General features: G+C 42.9%; 1 protein-coding gene across 4 annotated transcripts in view; it reads right to left on the reverse strand.

The window, feature by feature from the left end:
- EVC (EvC ciliary complex subunit 1) overlaps window positions 1-21,943 on the reverse strand; it is a 122,567-nt gene that overhangs the window by 55,786 nt on the left and 44,838 nt on the right. For all 4 annotated transcript variants that reach the window (XM_069744827.1, XM_069744828.1, XM_069744829.1 and 1 more), the window contains exons 5-9: window positions 17,841-17,925; window positions 15,532-15,630; window positions 11,864-12,001; window positions 10,525-10,683; window positions 4,658-4,874 (exon numbers count right to left, since the gene is read on the reverse strand). In XM_069744827.1, coding sequence (XP_069600928.1) covers window positions 4,658-4,874; window positions 10,525-10,683; window positions 11,864-12,001; window positions 15,532-15,630; window positions 17,841-17,925 — 698 coding nt within the window. The remainder of the gene's footprint in view (window positions 1-4,657; window positions 4,875-10,524; window positions 10,684-11,863; window positions 12,002-15,531; window positions 15,631-17,840; window positions 17,926-21,943) is intronic.

Below are 21,943 nucleotides of genomic sequence, written 5' to 3' on the forward strand. Positions count from 1 at the left end.
AGGATATGGATGCTAGTGGTAGGATGGAGTCAGAGAGTGTGTGGGTGTCTAGGTGTGCAAGGTTTCTGCGTGGGTGCGCATGTTGCTGGATATGGATGATTGGACTTGATCTTGATGTTCTTATGTCCACGGGTGCGCATGTTGCTGGATATGGATGATTGGACTTGATCTTGATGTTCTTATGTCCACGGTGCGCAACATACCGTAATCAAGAAGTTTACAACATATCGCACTGTAGCGACTCTCCCTGGATGTGGACGGCATTGAAAAACTGATGAAAGGTTGCAGAACAGGATAGTCCAGTTGGTGGATGCGCAGACCCAATCAAGTTCCAAAGAAATTGAAGCTGTCCTGCAGGGTCAAGGTGCATCAGTGTCAGTGCTTACTCTCCTTCGATATTTGAATAAAATGAAACCCTATGGCAAGAGACTGAGTAGAACCCCACTGGTGAGACAAACTCATAAAAAAGCTACACTAGAGTTTTACGAAATGTAGGTGAATAAGCTAAAATCCATCTGGAAAGCGTCTTGTTGACAGATGAGACCAAGATAGAGCTATATGGTAATGCACATCATTCTACTGTTTACTAAATATGGAATAAGGCCTGAAAAGAAAATAACAGTGCCTACAGTCAAGCATAGTGGAGATTCAAAGATGTTTTTTGGGTTGTTTTGCTCTCTCTAGCCCTGGGTGCCTTGAATATGTGCAAGACATGACGAAATCTGAAGATTACCAAAGGATTTTGGGTCGCAATGTAGTGCCCAGTATCAGAAAGCTGGATTTACATCCTAGGTCATGGGTCTTTTTGCAGAACAATGACCCTAAACATATTTCAAGGAGCACCCACAAATGGATGGAAACAAAGCACTGGAGAGTTCTGAAGTGACCAGCAATGCGTCCGGATCTAAAGGTCATTGAATACCTGTGGAGAGATCTTAAAACTGCTTTTGAGAGAAGGCCTCCAGGAGAGACCTGGAGCAGTTTGCAAAAGAAGACTGGTCCAAAATACAGTTGCGAGGTGTAAGAGCTTGTTGATGGTTATAGGAAGAGATCGATTGCAGTTATTTATTCCAATGGGTGTGTAACCAAATATTAAGTTGACGGTGAAAACAATTTTGTCCGGCCTATTTTGGGAGTTTTGTGTGAAATTATGTCTAGTTTGCCATTTTTCTCTGTTTTTTTTGTGTTGTTCCAATAAACACAAAGGAAATAAACCTGTGTACAACAAAAGGAGTAATAGCTATAATTTTCTGGGAGAAATACCATATTTTTCGGACTATAAGAAGCACCGAACCACAAGACTACAAAAAAAAGTTGAAGCAAAACATGTGGTCATGACGCACTGTTATGGAGGGGTAACCTGCTTCTGATATTGCTTGAGGGGTAATGTCCCCAATCCGTACTACTATCCCTCATCCTGTTATACACTGCTCAAAAAAATAAAGGGAACACATAAACAACATAATATAACTCCAAGTAAATCAAACTTCTGTGAAATCAAACTGTCCACTTAGGAAGCAACACTGATTGACAATCAATTTCACATGTTGTTGTGCAAATGGAAAAGACAACAGACGGAAATTATTGGCAATTATCAAGACACCCTCAATAAAGGAGTGGTTCTGCAGGTGGGGACCACAGACCACATCTCAGTACCAATGCTTTCTGGCTAATATTTTGGTCACTTTTGAATGTTGGTTGTGCTTTCACACTCATGGTAGCATGAGGCGGACTCTACAACCCACACAAGTGGCTCAGATAGTGCAGCTCATCCAGGATGGCACATCAATGCGAGCTGTGGCAAGAAGGTTTGATGTGTCTGTCAGCATAGTGTCCAGAGGCTGGAGGCCAGTACACCAGGAGATGTGGAGGGGGCCGTAGGAGGGCAACAACCCAGCAGCAGGACCGCCGCCTCCGCCTTTGTGCAAGGAGGAACAGGAGGAGCACTGCCAGAGCCCTGCAAAATGACCTCCAGCAGGCCACAAATACGCATCTGTCTGCACAAACGGTTAGAAACTGACTCCATAAGGATGGTCTTAGTGCCCCACATCCACAGATGAGGGTTGTGCTCACAGCCCAATACCGTGCAGGACGCTTGGCATTTGCCACAGAACACCAGGATTGGCAAATTAGACACTGGCACCCTGTGCTCTTCACAGATGAAAGCAGGTTCACACTGAGCACATGTGACAGATGTGACTGAGTCTGGAGACGCTTTGGAGAGCGATCTGCTGCCTGCAACATCCTTCAGCATGACTGGTTGGCAGTGGGTCAGTAATGGTGTGGGGTGCCATTTCTTTGGAGGGCCGCACAGCCCTCCATGTGCTCGCAAGAGGTAGCCTGACTGCCATTAGGTACCGAGATGAGATCCTCAGACCCCTTGTGAGACCATATGCTCTTGCGGTTGGCCCTGGGTTCCTCCTAATGCAGGACAATGCCAGACCTCATGTGGCTAGAGTGTGTCAGCAGTTCCTGCAAGATGAAGGCATTGAAGCTATGGACTGACCCGCCCATTCCCCAGATCTGAATCCGGGACATCACGTCACGTTGAACCACAGACTGTCCAGGAGTTGGCGGATGCTTTAGTCCAGATCTTGGAGGAGATCCCTCAGGAGACCATCTGCCACCTCATCAGGAGCATGCCCAGGCATTGTAGGGAGATCATACAGGCACGTGGAGGCCACACACAATACTGAGCATCTTTTCCTTGTCATGAGGCATTTCCACTGAAGTTGGATCAGCCTGTAATTTGATTTTCCACTTTGATTTTGAGTATCATTCCAAATCCAGACCTCCATGGGATATTCATTTTGATTTACATTGGTAATTGTTAGGTTTTATTGTTCTGAACACATACCACTATGCATTGAATAAAATTTTGCAATTGGAATATTTCATTCAGAGATATCTAGGATGTGGTATTTTAGTGTTCTCTTTATTTTTTGAGCAGTATATATATATGTCACCAATACAATTATACATGGCCCCTTCATCCCCATCCTGGTATACATGGTCCCCTCATCCCCATCCTGGTATGTATGGCCCCCTCATCATGGTTTACCTGGCCATCATAAAAATATAAAAAGAAAAACATAAACCATTCTACTTACCTTCTCTGTGCTCCCTCACAGAGTCCTGTTCTGATGCCAGCAGCTGATTTATGTTTGTAAGCAGCGCATGGCAGTGACATCATGCGCTGCTTACAAGCCGAGGACAACTGCGGGAATACTCACTGTTCCCCACGCCTGGCACTATGGGCGTGTGAAGCAGTGAATACTAGCAGGCACATGGTTAGCCGCAGCCGCCGGCTTCCTGCAGTAGATGAGTGATCACTTGTGCCCACTACTAAAGAGAATGAATATGCACTGCTCTCCACTTCCATGGGCGTGAGGAGCAGTGAATATTCTTCTCTTTATTAGTGAGCATATGTGATCGCCCAGCCACTGCTGCTAACATTGTGCCCGCTATTAAAGATAAATAAATATCTACTGCTCTACACACCCATAGTCCCTCTTACTTCTCACATCTGACTTCTGTGCATAGAGGTGGGGGGGATTATGGGTGTGGGGAGCAGTGAATATTCATTTTTCTTTAACAGCGTTCACAGGCTTTAGCAGCAACAGCTGGCTCCTGCCTCCTGTAACCCGCTTATTTGCCACTGCTGCTCCACCACCTCCCCCACCCACAGCCACAGTAGGTCCATCCGGACTATAAGACGCATCCCCCATTTTCCTCCAAAATTTTGTGCCTTATAGTCTGAAAAATAAGGTTATTTTCTGGAACAATTTCAAGGGTGCCAACATTTTCGGCTATGGCTGTATATTTAGATGTGATAATATATAAAACATTAAAGAGATATTACGGTATTCTATAAATATAACTAGTATATAGTAACGTATGTTACATGCATTCACATGGGGTCCTCGTGGGGCACCTACTATAGCTTCTAGGGTAATGTGGGCCATTGACTGGTGCAATGCGGGTATTTACTGTGGCAACAAGGGACACTGACATGAAATGCTAGATCCAGGGTAGGATTTGTGGCTGGAAGTGCTCGGTACTGTGGTGCATCGACTGGAGGTGGTGGGCCACTGACTAGGTCTACTGGGTTCATGTGGGGTATTGAATGGAGCAATTACGATCACATGGGACACTTAAATGGGCTGATAAAGCCTTGTAGGCACTGAGTAAGGCTATGAAGGCGACGTGGGCAACTAAAGATTACATGAGCATTGATACTGGTAGAGGCTGGTGCAATGGCTGGGGCACTGTGTGGCACTAACATACGCTGCTAAAGCTACACTGGGCTAGTGTGGGTAACTAAAAGGGTCTGCAAGGGTCACATTGGGTGCTGATTTCAGCCGTGAGGTACTAGTGCCACGTGAGGCACTGACTTTGACCGGTAGGGTGACAAAGGGCATGTAAAGAGGTTACTAGTACAACAAGATCCAACGAACGGAGCTGTGAGGACCATGTGGAGAATGACTGAGGTTGTCTACTCGGAGCATGACCGAGCTGGAACGTTGAGTGTGGGTGTTAGGGCCACTACATTGTGGCAGGATGAGGACAGAAGCTAATAACTAGTAAGCACAGACTTACACTATAGACCTGATTATTAGAGATATACCGTAATCTTCTAACTGTCCAGATCACCCACCTCTGTTATATCGGGACACCTCCTCCCAAAACTCCTTGAAGAGCTCAGTAAGGTGCTGCTCCTTCTGTTTCAATGTCAGTTTCTTCTTTGTCATCAGCTGCCCCAGAGTTTTGGAAACGGCGTTAAGTCTGCATTCGCTTTCCTCCTGGATCTGATACTTCAGGGATTCCACCACTTTGGCCATGTGCTCCCAGCGGATCATCTTCTCTTGGATTTCCTATCAAGAATAAACCCGATGATACTTTGCATTGACAAAAAGAAGAAGAATATGATATGGTTTGCTGCAGCCATTGATTAGATTTGAGTGAGTATGTTCGAATCTGAATTTGCCATATCCGTGCCATATCGGTCACCTATTTGTGCGGACTTTATGTTTGACGATACTAGAAGCAATGCTATTATTAGCATTTAGAGGGAATATTTCAGCAGATTTTTTCTATGTAATCCAGGAGCAGTGTGATGTAGGGGCAGAGACCCTAATTCCACAGATGTGTCACTTGCTGATCTGTGTGCTGCAGTTTTGATGCAATCACTGTTTACTCGTCTGTAGACCTGCAGAATGCTGGGCCTTGTATAACCCCGCCCACATGACTGATTGGCAGCTTTCTCTATACACTGCATGTTGTCAGAAAGCTGACAATCAGTGGTGGGGGTGGGGCTATAGAGAGCAGGAGGACTACATGGCATGAGACACCTAGTCCTGTAGTGATAACCTCCTGCTGATAAAACACTGATTCTATTGAAAACAGTAACACGCAACCTAGTAATTGACATATCGTTGGAATCAGGTTCTCGGCCCCTACATCATGCTTATCTGAAATTACGAGATAAAAATTTGCTGACAATTTATTTTTAACTGCTTTCCAACATCGGGCATAAGAGTATGCTGATGCCGGATTCCCTCCCTTTGATATGGGCTATGGCGCTGAGCCCAGATCTTTCCGGCACATGTCATCTATTTTGAACAGCTGACATGTGCCTCTAACAGTTGCGGCTGGAATCGCGATCCACCCTCGGCTGTTAACTAGTTAAATGCCGCTGTCAATCTCTGACAGCAGGATTTAACGCGTGTTTATGGCAAGCGAACCGGAAATCCTGCCCATCAGTGACCACATCACGTGATCGGGGGCCACTGATGGGTTGGCATGACAACCAGAGGTCTCCAGCAGACCTCTATGGTTGTCACTGCTAGATTGCAATGAGCAACATACAGGCGATCTGATCATCGCTTGTATGTAGCAGAGCCAATCAGATTATGGCAGCTTCTAATCTAACATGGAGACTATTGAAGCATGCCAAAAGTAAAAAAAAATGTTTTTAAAAATATTAAAAAAATATAAAAAGTTCAAATCACCCCCCCTTCGCCCCATTCAAAAAAACACAGAATTCAGAATCGCCCGATCTATCAATATTAAAAAGAATTACCCTGATCGCTAAACGTCGTAACGAGAAAAAAAAGTCAAAACGACAGAATTATGTTTTTTGATCACCGCAACATTGCATTAAAATGCAACAATGGGTGATCAAAAGATCATATCTGCACCAAAATTGTATCATTAAAAATGTCAGCTCGGCGAGCAAAAAATAAGCCGCCGCCCAATCCGAAAACACGAAAAACAGAAACGCTACGTGTATGGGAAAATGGTGCAATTTTTTTTTTTTTAAGAAACTTTGGAATTTTTTTTCACCTCTTAAATAAAAAACAACCTAGACATGTTTGGTGTCTATGAACTCGTAATGACCTGGAGAATCATAATGGCAGGTCAGTTTTAGCATTTGGTGAACATGGTAAAAAAAAAAAGAAAGAAAACAACAACTGTGGGATTGCGCTTTTTTTTTTTGCAATTTCACCGTACTTGGAATTTTTTTTTCCCGTTTTCCAGTGCATGATATTTTAAAACCAATGGTGTCGTTCAACTCGTCCCACAAAAAAAAAAAAAAAAAGAACTCACATGGCCATTTTGACCCCCCCCTAAAAAATAAGTTATGGCTCTTGGAAGAATTGGAGCAAAAAGTGAAAATGCTAAACCAAAAATACCTCTTGTCATTAAGGGGTTAAAGGGTTTATACCCCAAGTCTAAAGTTAAAAAAAAAAGATAAAAGCCGAAGTTTTAATGTTATCGTGCAGGGTCTAACTACAAAACTCGGTACAAACCTTGTGGTTATTTTTTCATGAGACTAAATGAAAACCTTATAATGTATTTTTTTTCTGCCATGGTGCGAGTTATTTTGATTTATGACATACTTTAGCCAGGGTCACTGCATGGAGTGCAGGTCTCTGTATACTATGCTGTCCAATTATCTGGATATTATGGGCTTCATTTTTCTTCTCAATCAACTGTTTTTTTTTATATATGTGATTGGCAAGAGTTTATTAGTTCTGAAATTTTACAATTGTTTATGATTAGTTTATTTTACATTGTGTGGGTGTGTAAAAAAGACAGAAAATGCCTTTTTTTGGGAGTAAATTGATGTACAGATTTGTTATTTTTTTTAATTACATATTTTCCCCATAATTAGAGTTGTTATAGCAGACTCAGTTAAAGGGAAAAACGTCCCTGTAAAATGAGAGCTGTCAGGGTCGTGCTTAGTGGCTCTGGGTCTAATCAGACCAAGCAGTATGTCTATGTGATCCGTCACCTAGTGCGATCAGATTAATGGATAACTAATGGAAGTAGTCATAACTGCTCAAAAAGGAACCTGTCAGTTGAAACATGCTGCCCAAACCTGTTTTTGTCAGGTTTTTCTGAGAAAACATAGTCTAAAGACCCAGCCGGAGACTACGGGGAGAGGTCTGACTAGTCCGGGGCAGCGTCTCCCTGCACCACTCTAGGTCTTTCCCCACTGTTAGGGCGCACAACAGGGCTTGGAAAGGAAGGAGCACCATTTCACTTTTTGAATGTAAAATTTGCTGGAATAATTAGCGGATGACATGTCGCGTTTGGAGAGCCCCTGATGTGCCTAAACAGTGGAAACCCCCCACATAGTAACATAGTAACATAGTAACATAGTTAGTAAGGCCGAAAAAAGACATTTGTCCATCCAGTTCAGCCTATATTCCATCATAATAAATACCCAGATCTACGTCCTTCTACAGAACCTAATAATTGTATGATACAATATTGTTCTGCTCCAGGAAGACATCCAGGCCTCTCTTGAACCCCTCGACTGAGTTCGCCATCACCACCTCCTCAGGCAAGCAATTCCAGATTCTCACTGCCCTAACAGTAAAGAATCCTCTTCTATGTTGGTGGAAAAACCTTCTCTCCTCCAGACGCAAAGAATGCCCCCTTGTGCCCGTCACCTTCCTTGGTATAAACAGATCCTCAGCGAGATATTTGTATTGTCCCCTTATATACTTATACATGGTTATTAGATCGCCCCTCAGTCGTCTTTTTTCTAGACTAAATAATCCTAATTTCGCTAATCTATCTGGGTATTGTAGTTCTCCCATCCCCTTTATTAATTTTGTTGCCCTCCTTTGTACTCTCTCTAGTTCCATTATATCCTTCCTGAGCACCGGTGCCCACACAAGTGACACCATTTTGGAAACTAGACCCCTTAAGGAACTTATCTAGATGTGTGGCGAGCACTTTGAAACCCCAAGTTCTTCACAGAAGTTTATAACGTAGAGCCGTGAAAATAAAAAAAATAAAAATCTAATTTTTCCCAGATAAATCTTTTTTAGCTCCAAATTTTGAATTTTTATAAAGGTAACAGGAGAAATTACACCAGACAATTTGTTGCGCAATTTCTCCTGAGCATGGCGATACCCAACATGTGGAGGAAAACCACTGTTTGGGTGCAAGACAGGGCTTGGAAGAGAAGGAGCACCGTTTGACTTTTTGAATGCAAAATTTGCTGACATAATTAGGGGAAGCCATGTCACGTTTGGAGAGCCCCTGATGTGCCTAAACAGTGGAATCCCCCCACAAGTGACACCATTTTGGAAATTATACCCCTTTTGGAATTTACCTGCAGATGTAGTGATGATTTTGACTCCACGTGTGTTTTGCAGAAACCAGAAGCAGTGGATGTTGCTGAGTGAAAATTGCAAACTGCAGTTGTAGTGACCAGTACGCTGTAGTGACCAGTACGTTGCAGTCACCAATACATTATGCCCAGATCATGCTCCTGGAGACACGCACCTGTAAATTAGGCAGGCCCTCATCACTACAGAAATGACAAACATGTGGGCACTTAATATGGTTTAGGTACTTTGGGGCTCAGAAGGGAGGGGGCATTTGGATTTGAGAGTGCAGAATTTGCTGAATTTCTTTTGGGGGCGAGGAGCCATTTTCCAGAGACTTTGTGCTCCCAGTAACGTGGAAGCCCCCTAGATTTCCATTAACATATGATAGGCCTGAGTGGCGCCTTGCCTTGTGGATTGAGTTGAAGCTTTTAGTGGGAACATTTTACATAACATTTATGATCACAGTTATCCGGCGCTCTACGCTGAGCACTTACATCTGGGTTTCCATCAATATCTCCGAGTGATGTGAGAGATGAAACACATTCGGGTTGGTGGAATTACAGCGATATCAGTTTTTTCTGTTTGGCTGCTGTCACACACTAAAGACGCACTAGTGTTTGCATCACCATATTTTGAGAGCAATAATTTTTCCAGATTTCAGCCGACATAGTCATGTGATGGCCTGTTTTTTTTTTTGCGGGACGAGATAACGTTTTTATTTGTACCATTTTTGGGCACACAACATTTTTTAATCGCTTTCTATTGTTTTTTTTGGTTTTTTTATACCGTTCCGCGTGAGGTAAAATTGGTAAGCTATATTCTTCGGTTCAGTACAATTACAGTGATACCAAATTTATATACCGTAGTTTTTTTATGTTTTGGCGCAATAAAAACTATTTTATAGAAAAAAATAATTATTTTTGCATCGCTTTATTCTGAGAGCTATAACTTTTTTAGTTTTCTGCTGATGACGTTGTATGGCGGCTTGTTTTTTGAAGGACAAGATGACATTTTCAGTGGTACTATTTTTGGTTTATTGGATTTTTCAGCAGTATGATGATAAAGCATTGTTTTTTGCCTCGTTAACTAGTGGATTTTAAAGAACGGGTCGTTACGGACGCGGCAATACCAAATATGCACACTTTTATTATTTTTTTACATAAATAAATGTATTTATTGGAAAAATATTTGTTTTTTTCTTATTTGGGATTTTTTTTTTTAAATATATTTTTACACTTTTTCATTTTTTTTAACGTTTTTATATTGTCCCATCCTGGGACATTACTGTATAGTGTCAGATCGCTGATCTGATATGCTGTAATATTTCTGCAGAGTATCACATCAGCATCCGACAGGCAGGGAAGGAGGCAAGTCAGCTCCAGCTCTCAGCAGGCGCTCACAAGTCACCTTCCCTGCAGGACACCGAAGGACCCCGCAGCCATCTTGAGGCCGGGGGTCTCCATGGAAACCATCACGACAACACGATCGTATTCCCTGCTTGATGCTCCTCTATGCTGCTGTCACTACTGACAGCGGCATCAGAGGGGTTAAATGCCCATGATCGGTGATAGCAGCGATTGTGGGTGTTGCTGCGGGGTTCTGCTCTCACACAGAGCTGAGGATGGCCTGAGAACTGCTTCCTACATGACAGCATCCACTGCTCTTCTTGTGATTAGCTGGCCTGGCCCGATATCATCGTTGGGGCGTGACACAAGTGGCATCCCACTATGGCGGCCAATTAAAAGAGCCGTGGATTCAGTCAAACGCTGAAGATGATTTTCAGGGTTCCCGGAATTCTGACAATTACCGATGGACTGGACCCTGCGAATTGATTTGCACCAGCTCTAATCACTATATAGCCTTACATACATACAATGGGGGATGTAGAAGTTACCATCACCAGCTCCTCCTGGGAATCACACAACATGCTTTCAACAGCGATCATTTTCAGCACCAGGTTCATCATTATCCGTTCGGCTTCGTCATAGGAGCATTTTGCTTTGTCGTGAAGAATCTGATGGACGTTCTCAATCTGTTTCCAGAAGTCTTCTAACTGTAATGAAACAATGTACACAATGCTCCAATTAAGCATAGGAAGAACGGGTCATGTCACGAGCTCCTCCGTCACTGGCCATTCTGTGGAAGGCGGCACGAACAAGCGGGAAGAGAAACCATGATCCTTATTAGCGATGAGCGAGTATACTCGTTGCTCGGGTGGTCTACGAGTATTTGTGACTGCTCGGAGATTTAGTTTTGGTCCACGCAGCTGCATGATTTACGGCGGCTAGACTGCCTGAATACATGTGGGGATTCCCTAGCAGCCAGGCAACCCCCACATGTACTCAGGCTGGCTAGTAGCCGTAAATCATGCAAAAAACTAAATCTCCGAGCAGTCACAAATACTCGGAGACCACCCGAGCGTGCTCAGGAAAACCCGAGCAACGAGTACACTCGCTCATCACTAATGCTTATATATTAGTAAGACCCACAATGTCAAGTACCCGACACATTTAAAAAAATAAAAATGAAGTGGACAACCCTTTTAAGGACTCTTAAAGTGGACTTGTCAGCAGGTAAAAAAAACAACAACTTGTTTTCACTCTCATTTTATTCCCGATGCTCCCCCCCCCCAGTGTTTATTTTTTCTTTTTTTTAAATCCTCCATACAGTTCCAGATGCATGGACCTTTTTTTGTGAAGTGCAAATTTTTATGGTATTTACCAAGTGTCAATTGTGGGCGTGGCTCACAGGGCAATAATACAGAGCAGGCTAAAGACACGCCCCCAGATAATCTGTTAAGCCACGCCCGCTTAATAATGACCATAAAAATGAGCACTAAATTAACTGACCTATAGCTCTGGAACCATAGGGCGGATTTAAAAAAAAAAAAGAAAAAAAGACAAATACTCAGGGGAGCAGCAGAAATACGATAACAGTAAGAACTGGTTACTTTTCACCTGGTGACCGTTCCCCTTTAAAAAAACCATACAGCATGTCGTTCTATAACGGTAAGAAAAGTGTCACCACCCTAACTGAGCTGAAAAAGAGTGGAGCATCCACTAACCCCGTCCACAAATGGTCGTTTCCATGTGGGATCGGGCAGTATCACACGTCCCTAAATTGCCAACACTTTGATTGACGATAACTAAAAAACTATTATACTAATAAGACAAATGACATGTAGCGCCGTCTTGCCCAAATGAGAAATACCGCACTCCGTATTCTGTACGTACATTTCGGATTAGGTGGTCGGAATATTCTCTCTCCCTCCTCTCGATGTCTTCCATGGTTTGGGATTCTGAGCCCTTTTTGTGCCACGACTTGTTTGACATCAAACGTGACTGATGTTTCTGTTCAAGCTCTTCCAGCTCCTGGATTAATAGAGAATTTGTTTTGAGCCTATAGGAATGTCTGCACTGTTAAAGGAAATGTAATCTGAGGACAGCGTGGTGTAGGGGTTAAAATACAAAATTCAACGATGTGTCACATGTCAAGCTGTGTGTTGTTATTTATTTACACTGAAGGTTATATCACCTGGTCATAATCATTGCTGTTACTAGCTGGTGCAGACTTGCAAGTCCGACACCGCCCTCCTGTGATAAGCAGCTCACTGTCTATAGACAACGTACATAAAGAGCCTGGTGAGGGTGCGGGCAGCTTTATCAGCTCTGCTGCATTGTGAAACATGGGTGAGTGTGGGCCCACTAAGCCACTGGCCGAGCTTATCCTAGAGAGGCAAAACTAAATAACTACCTGGTATTCACTAGAGCCTCTAAAGGTTGAGGATAGGTTTGGCCACCAGTAGTCACCAGGTACCACTCTAGGGCAGTCCCCGACTCTGCAGTAGCTGACCGGAGGGTCAGAGACACAGATAGGAGGTACAGGTGGACGAAGACAAAGAAGTGGTAAGACAATCCGAGGTCAGTTCAGGCAGTACAGGTCCAATATACGGAGCCGAGGTCAGGAGTGGAGAGATCATGCACCAACAGGATCTAGTGACAAGCAACTAGAAATCTATGTTCATGCAAGAAGTGGTGGGAGGAGCTGCCTAATAAATCATAAAGAATCTAAACTCTGCAGGACACAAGTGGTTAACTTTATGCAAAAGGCTGCGCCTCCCTACAGCTAGGTGGAGACTCCCCAGCAACAGTAGGATGCATCAAAGCTGGAAATGCTGCAAGAGGCAGCTCAGTGAGACGACCCAAGACTGGGAGGAGCAGAACGGTGACCACATTGAGCAGGGGGGCGCTCACTGCCTGCGCGAGTCGCTAGCGTGACACATTGGTAAATCTATAACTCTGATTGTGTCAGAACTGCTGCACCCAGTAAACTAAGTGATACATCTTAAGGATTGAGGGTCTCTTTGCCTACATCATGATGCTCTCAGATGAGATAGCAGAAATCCGCTGACAGGTTCCCTTTAATAAATGAGCACAAATTTACGATTATTATGATGCTGACAGCTATGTTTTCTGACTCCCCCATAAACGATGCCTAGCTTGGCCCATTCCTGACTCCCTCATTAACACGCATGCTTAGATTAGCCCATTTCTGACTCCCTCATTAACATTCATGCTTAGTTTGGCTTATTTCTCATTCTCCCTTTACATGCATGCTACGTTTGGCCCATTCTTGACACATCGATTAACATTTATGCTAAGTTTGGTCCATTCTTGACTCCCCCAGTAATATTCATGCTTAGTTAAGTCCATTCCTGAAGCTGACATTAACATCCATACCTAGTTTGGCCTATTCATTATTCTCCCATTAAATCATGCTGAGTTTGGCCCATTCCTAACACCCCCATTAACATCCATGCATACTTTAGCCAGTCCTGCCACCCCCATTACTTTGGCCCATTGCTGACATCCCCATTAACATGCATTCTTAGTGTGGATCATTGGACAAGCTTTGCCCAGTTGGTAAATCAGCTATTATCAGAGATGCCTGGGATCGGGCACGTTAAAATCAAACATGTCCTTGAGTTGGTCTACTCTGTAAACATTATATCACCAGAGGATTCTGCCTAAATCCCACATTTAAAAACACACAAAAGTGGTATGAAACTAAAAAACTAACACATACTCATCTACCGATCCCTCTCTGTTCCCCATTACCACTGCCCGAGTCCCCCCGACAGTAGAGAATTGGTAGGCGAGTATCTGTTCTTCTTTAATTTTACATCACATTGGTCCAGTTTGTGACAAAGAATGGAATGGACATTCCCTTTAAAGGGAATCTGTCACCAGGTTTTTGACACAATCTGATTCCAGCACTTACCGGGCTGCTTGCTGTAGTTTTGATCAAATCACTGTTTTAATCAGCAGGAGATTATCACTAGAGGACTAATAAACCTCCAATTTCCAGGTAGAACATGCTTCAGGAATTCTCTGGAAATTTGTTAACCTGAAATGTCATTTTTTTAATTGTTTCCTGAGCGCATTTTAAGGGTTTTTTTTAAGCGGTGTTTTTTTAAAAAAAAAAATCCATAAAACAATTAAGAAAATGCATTTTTGAAGCACACAAAATGACAAAATTCTGAAAACGGGTTCCTGGGTGTCTATTTTGCTGTCTTATTGACTTGTATTGTAAAAGTACAGCAGGTCTTCATAGTGAAAAATGCCTGAAGAATGGACATTACATCTTTTAACCGCTTGGGGCCTTTGAAAACCTGAACCTATGAACAGAAAATCGTTTTCTCATAGAAATTAATAGGACCATTCTCTTGATCATTTTGTTAGCTCGGTTACCGCCATTTGATTGAGTGGACCCATTCAAAAAATGTCAGAAAAAGATGCAGTGTGAATATATACTTTTCTGGAAAATTAATCCCCTACATTTTCTAATTTTTGGACGACCCTTAGTGCGGTTTACTGGCAGCGCAGTTTTATCTTTATTTTATGGACTATTTTTCACTAGTCTACGAGATTGGTTATTTACCAGACGTGTTGCATGCAAAAAACCTAAAAAATGAATTTTTCCCGAGCTTCTCCTATAAACCGGTCAGTGAAAACCGACGGCACATACTCATGTCATCCATGTGCTCCGTTTTTTTTCATGTAGCCAATCACTTGAGTGGGTGAATTTGGGCTGCAATTTTTGACCAAAGTAGGACCGGTCCTTTCTGTAATGTTCCGACTATCGTTGCACAATAAGCATCAATTTGTGAGTATTCTCATAGAATGTAATGTGTCCGTGTAGCGCCCGCACATGGATGACAATCACTGATGTTGTGTCTATGGAGCCTTAGGTGTGCAATAATACCTACCATTATCCATTGTGATCCTACATAATTTATGCTCTATGTAAACATGGCCGCTGAGTTTTCCCAGGTGAAGCAGCTTCAGGAAAATGTAGGCGGTAGTTTTTTGAAGTGGCTTCATCGGTGGTTCTGCCGTCTTTCCTCTGCCGGCTTTGTCTTTGACTTTGTGAATTATAGCTTCAGCTGGGAAAACTCAGAGACTGCTCCATACACAATATGTAAAAGTCATCTGGGGCCGCCGATTTTGTCTGGGTCAGCGGACCATCTATGTGTATATGGCCTCCTGACTGTTTCCCAAGAGATTATATCAGCTGAATAAATGATTGGGCGGTTTCAATTTAATCTCCTGAACCTTTTATTCAGCCGACAGATAAGACAACGACCAATGATCCTGACTGCGGTTCTCATAGAGGACAGATGAGCGTTGGGCTGAGAGCCAAGCACCCCGTGTACGGGGCAGTCAGGAGAGATCGCCGACAGCTATGTAACGTGTATAGACGAATTAAGACTAAAAACTAAACCGGACATGCGAACAAATATTGTAAAGCAAGTCAGCGATATAACGCTCCGTATCCTTAAAAAACAACTGGTTCCATATAAACCAAAAATCATAGAAATCAGAGCAATAAGAGGACTTACGGTCTCCTGTGATGACATGATGTGCGTGAACACTTCTCTATCAATCTTCTTCTCCAGCAACAGGTCGGTCAGGTTTATGCGGAGAATCTGTACAAACATCTACAGAAAAAGATTATAAAAGAGGAAAAATCAATGTTCTGGTGAATGCCGGGCTCAGAGGTCAAAGCCGAGCAATTTATTTTCAACTAATAGAGACATATGTTGTGACCCGGAGTCTGCAGAAAATATTTTACCCTCAATTTCAGCATCAGATTAAAGAAACATAATCAAAGATAACCTGAATACTGTATAAAAAAGACAACCTGCGCTGAGAAGACATCAGGAGGACAGAGAAGTGAATGTCCAGTCTTAAAAATGATGCCGTTGCTTTATCTCCTCCATTAATACAAAGCAGCGATCAGGAACACTTCAGTGACTCTGCAACTCACCTATGCTTTACACTGCAGCTCAGATTAACCCTTAAGGATGCATTTTTTGTGTTCATTTTTTCCTCCTCTTATTCAGTGAGCCACCATGTTTTTTGTTTTCCTTGTATATAGACGTATGGGCTTTTTTTTTTTCGCAGGAAGAGTATCAATTTTGAATGGCACCATTCATTTCACCATTTAATCTACTGGAAAGCAGGGGAAAAAAATTCTAAGTTGGATGAAATGGTGAAAAAAACACACAATTCCGCCATTGTTATGGTGCTCACTGTTTGGTAAAAATGACCCAGCAGGTTGACGATTATGAAAATTGATTCACTTTTCACATTTTCTTCACTAACAGTCCTGTTATGATCAGGTGGCCTTGGAGCAGCATGAAATGACCTTCGCTGGAGCAGTGGTAACTTTACTGACCGCAAACCCTGATCCTATCACCGCAAACCCTGATCCTATCACCGCAACTAGAAGTAGCCGTGGGGTGTGCCTAACAAAACCTAGACACCTCGACACAGCCGGAGAACTAAATATCCCTAAAGATGGAAATAGGAAAACTCTCTTGCCTCAGAGTAGACCCCCTAAGGATAGGTAGCCCCCCACAAATAATGACTGTGAGTAGGAGAGGAAAAGACACACGCAGACAGAAAACAGGGATAAGCAAAGGAGGCCACTTCTACCTAGATAGGAAAGGATAGTACAGGATACTATGCGGTCAGCATAAAACACTACAAAATATCCACAGCAGAGAAAAACAAAAACTCCACCACCTAACTAAAGATGTGGAGAGTATATCTGCGACTCCAGCGAGTCCAACTAGACTGAGAAAAACATCAGGCACAGTCTAGCAGAAACAAGATCAGCACAGAAAATAAACACACGGCAGTGTGTCTAAAAAATGAAGCAAACACTTATCTTTGCTGAATTGGCAGCAAGCAGGAGAGGCCAGGCAGAGACCAACACTTCCAAAGGAACATTGACTACTGGCAAGGACTAATGAGTCCTGCACAGCTAAATACCCCAGTCAGAATTGCAATTAGCAGAAACACCTGTCCAAGACTGCTGCTCAGGAATAACTGCATTACCATCAACAACCACCGGAGGGAGTCCAAGAGCAGAATTCACAACACAGTCCTAACAATTATTAATATCTCTCAAGTTACTTAATTCTTCATAACCAAATAATTTTTCAACATGACAACACCAGGCTGCAGTGTCTCCAGACCTGTCTCCCATCGAGCACATCTGGGACGCCATTGGTCGGCAACTATAAAGGCAGCTGCCAGCAGCAGATCTTGATGATTTACCCAAGTGCAGTCAGGGAGTCAAAACATTCCTCAGACGAATATTAATAACCTCATAGATAGCAGCCAAAAGTGCGGGGATTTCGGTATGTGGCCCTAATACTTGATATTGAATAAATCAAGATGTTTTTGAATTTTTGTTTTTCAACATTTGCAGGTCATTAACTTGTCTATCAATCCAGTGATTTCCATAATTCCATCACTTTTTCATAACGATTGACCGGCTCTGGAGGACACAGAGTGACCATAGTATTAGTCACCTATCAATTGCTTCATTCAATACCACATTCCTCTTGTAGAGGTCCTTACAGAAGAAATGTGCCGCCATATCCCAACCACCACATCTGATCACTGATCTTTGTAGCTGCTAGATTTGCATTAGATGGTCCCATTGTGAACATACAATAAATCTGTGCGTGCTCTCCTGGGACATAACGCAGGCTACATTAGGAGGCGCTCTATCATATCTGTAGAAAGTCTCCACTCTTCAGTTATGGGTGGACGTATCTTGCCATACTTGAGGACCTCTACAGTTCCTCACATGACAGATCCTGGAGCTGAGGGAGACTCGTTCGATCACACTCACCGTATATTGCTCTTGTCTAAGTTCAGTATCCAGGACAGGTAAGCTTTGCAGACACAGACTGTACAGACACAGCTTAACATCACATCTGAAAGAAGAACACAAAGAAGAAGAGGCTGTAAGAACATAGGCTTTGGGTCAAAATTTCCATGGCAAAGTGCTTGGAACCTTACTCACTAGGAAAAGGGACCTGGAATACAGTAAAATTGTAATAAATGTTATAGAATTGTTTTAAAATCCTTCTTTCCCCACGTATCAGTCACTCGGGTTGAGAATTTGGTGAGTTTTGTAAGAGGTAAAAACTCACCAAATACTCAACGTGTGCACGTGGCCTTAAAACTGCTCTAATCTGTCTACAGTTCTGTCTACAGTGAGGGATCACATTACACCTATTTCCTATTATAGGAAAACTAGTAAAAAATGCAGGATATCATAGAGATAGTGCTACTCTTTATCTACACATATGACAGCTTTTTCTGAAGTCACCTAAAAGGACAAGAAGACATCTAAGGATATGTGAACATTACATATTTCAGACATATGCGAATTCGCCAGGTTTTCAGGAGGAAGATGTGTCAGAACATGACGGCATGTTTTGTACTGAAATGTCTATTTTGTGTACTTTTGGTTAATTCTCGAGCCCCTTTTGCAATGTTTTTGGCTGACAGTATTTTTTTTTTGTTTTTTACTTCTATTGTATAAACTATTGAGTGGCTTGGAAGCCTTCTGAAGGATGGTCAGATCTTTAAGGCTACTTTCACACTAGCGTCGGAATCTCCCCGTCGCAATGCGTCGTCAATACAAGTCTATGGGGAAAAAACGCATCCTGCAAGCACTTTTGCAGGATGCGTTTTTTCTGCAAAACGACGCATTGTGACGGATTGCAGTTAACGCTAGTGTGAAAGTAGCCTTAACCGCTTCGCGTTTTTGGAAACCTGGAGCAGGTAAAAGAAGCTCAAAAGATTCCTACATTGTAATGCAAATGTTCTTTATTTTTAATGTTCATTTCTTTTGGTTTTGCTTTAGTTTCTTGCACTTTTCATTGAGCTGGGAATTACACTTACATAGCTTCCTATGGCTTCCCATTGCTGGATGTCCATACTTGGGCTCTGGTCCTGCTCGGCCCTAATTCACATTGAGGTCACTTTTGACACGTTAAGGTTTCGATACTAGGGGTTAGGACCATCTCGATTGGGTCACCTTGTCGCGGTTGGTTGGCTTTTACACTTTTTGATCAAAAACAGTGTTTACTAAGTGCCCTATGTTATTTATATATACGGTACTATTGCTTTTTACTTACTTACTCACAGTAGGGTAAATGCTCGTTTTGTTTCTATCATAGGTTTTGTCTGAAGTATCTCAAAAACAAGTACAAACATATTTGCTTCAAATTACTGAGATATAAAAGTATTAATCATATTATCTTTAGTAACACAGGGCTCCACAGGTCTGTCCAAAGCAAATACAGCATGCCAGCGTGATAACAACACTCCTTTTAAAAGAAACCTGTCGAGCCACAGGCAGCATGAATCAGATACTGGCTGCATGATTGCCGTCATACATGTTTTAGTCTAAAATGCGACAGTGTTTCAGAGAAAAAATATACTGTGAAAATCCAGGCGGAAACTATGAGGCCAATTTATCACTGATTACACCAAAAATTGTTGTATAACACATTGAAAAGTTGCACATTTTTTGCACAAAGCTAAGTTGCACAAAATATTCACTACTTCTGGCGTTTTCACTCCAATCCTGGCCAGCTCCATCAAAGTAGACAGGCCAGGACTGATCGAAGTTACATTTCTGGCGAGGCTCTCACCACTGATACGTGTGCCGAATTCATTTAGTGATGCGCGACTACTACAAAATGCCACTTCATTAAAACCAGAGTGCACTTTCCTGCTATTATTACGTTTCTTTATTATATGGTTGATGTTGCATTTCATTGTAAGGACATGGACTGTTGATGTCACATTCCTTTCCCTGAAGACACCAATCGCGTTCTTGTAATGTCTTGTGAATTGTGTCCTGCGTCTTTTGTAAAAACTGTGTAATTTGAAATGTAATATTAATACTGTATATATTGTAGATTGTGATGTGTATTAGATATGTAAGTAGTGTTGGTATTATGTGTTGATATGCTAATGATGTATATAGTTGACTATAGGGTAAGTAAGAGTTAATAGTTGGGACTAGCCCATAGTGGGAAAGGCTGGTGTAAGGGAAAGTGACTTCTTCCTGGAAGGCAGATAGGGTCTGGAGTGCACAGTGAGAGGACTGAGAGTCCGAAGTGAGCAGTGCCGAATTTGAGGGTGATCCTGAAAGAGTGGAGGGATAGGGAGATCCTGAGAATAAGTGACAGAGAGACAGTGGCCTTCTGCAGACAGGTCCTAGGACACCTAGTTACAAGACCCAAGCTTGTAATGCAGAAGGTAACAGGCCTAAACAGGACTGACTAGCTGGGACCAGTGAAGGGTCCCTAGCGGGAACTCCAGGGTGGGAGCAGTGGGAAAAAGGACTTGGAACCGCAAAGCAAGTAGAGGACACTTTCTGATCAGGACTCCACTTCCTTTGGTCTCCCTCATTGAACTGTGACACATCTGGTCCTGGCAAACCAGCAACATTGGTTACATGCAGCCTGCATGGGGTTAATGCCCTCACAGGACAAGTCCACTCACCCAGCAAGGATCTCAACTTTCATGTAAGGCGCCGGGGCACTGGAGACGACTACCTCACCCACGGCTATCGCCCCGCGCCACTTTACAGGATACAGACCATAAATAAATACAGAAACAATCCAAAGACTTAAGTCATTACTCGGGCTCTTATTGCGGTAATGTTACCAATGACAGATCACTATGCAAGTAATGACAGCAGGAAAAACTCGCAGCAATGGATCTGCTTCCTTGGCGTAAACCAGGAAAATAATTGCCAATTGTTGCACAGTTCTTGTTCTTGTTAATCCTTGCTAAAATATTAAATCTGTGTTTGAAATTACACCATACAAAGATTGAATAATTGCAAACAGGATGAGGTCTGTGCAGCTTAAGATATTGGAGATTTATCCTGGGGACACCCAGCACCCCCAATGGCCAATGCTAATAGCAACTGGTCAAAGACAAAACATTGAGTGGGGCTACACTGCACCAGTGTCACGATTTCTCCCCTCAGTGTGGGCGCAGTGAGTGACAGCTATGTCATCCAATCGGGTGCAGGGGTGTGTTGAGCTATTGGCATTTTGAATGACCGCTCGGACGTCCAACTCGAGACTGGGAAGTGCTGAGCTTCTTACAGGTGCTCCCTGTTTCTAAATAATTACCTTGCTACTTAGCTGAGCTCTTGGACCCAGATCAAGGCATCTCCACCATCAGAGGTAATCTGGGGAACCGGGATAGTCTAGGGTCCTCATAGCATGAGAGACAGGGAAGGAGCCCATTGCCCTGGGAAATCCTGCTTCAGTATCGTGACATTATCACCAACCCATTCCTTTTTGGGTCAACTATGGATCCTATGGCTGCTCAGGTTGGGCATGTACAACTAGAGATGGCAGACTTGTGTGTATTATTCAAACCAATTTGCACCACAAGAAGGATCCTTTACTGCTGAGCCAACAGAGTCATCACCAATCCTTCCCACATACCACCACCCCCAGATCTGTGTGAGCTGCCCCTATGTAATGTGTGGACATATGGTTTATGTAAGAGGTGCGGTATTAACCGACTGTAAAGAAAATGGCACAATGATCATTCTCAGATAACAGAAACTCAAATTCCAAACTTAAGCTTGATGTTACAGTACGGTACTTAAAAAATTCTGGATGTGGCAGCTACTACATAAATTCGTTGCCACACTCCGTTTTCTTGCCTATCCCTTGGGATATACCACCCACTGCTGCTCATAGCACTTTTAGATCACTGCAAAGTTCACCTATTGATAAAGAACCTGAACTTAGAGACTCCAAAAAAGCCCAGGGTACAGTACACTGTTATCGTAAGACATACAGCGTGCGCCTAGAGAAATGGTGTATCATTAATAGCGGCACACCAAGCAGCAGCTGGAGGGTCCATGAGTCAGGGAGGTGGTCCGGATGCAGATACAGCTGAATG

This window comes from Ranitomeya imitator, chromosome 1 (assembly GCF_032444005.1).
Source record: "Ranitomeya imitator isolate aRanImi1 chromosome 1, aRanImi1.pri, whole genome shotgun sequence".
NCBI classification, from domain to species: domain Eukaryota; kingdom Metazoa; phylum Chordata; class Amphibia; order Anura; family Dendrobatidae; genus Ranitomeya; species Ranitomeya imitator.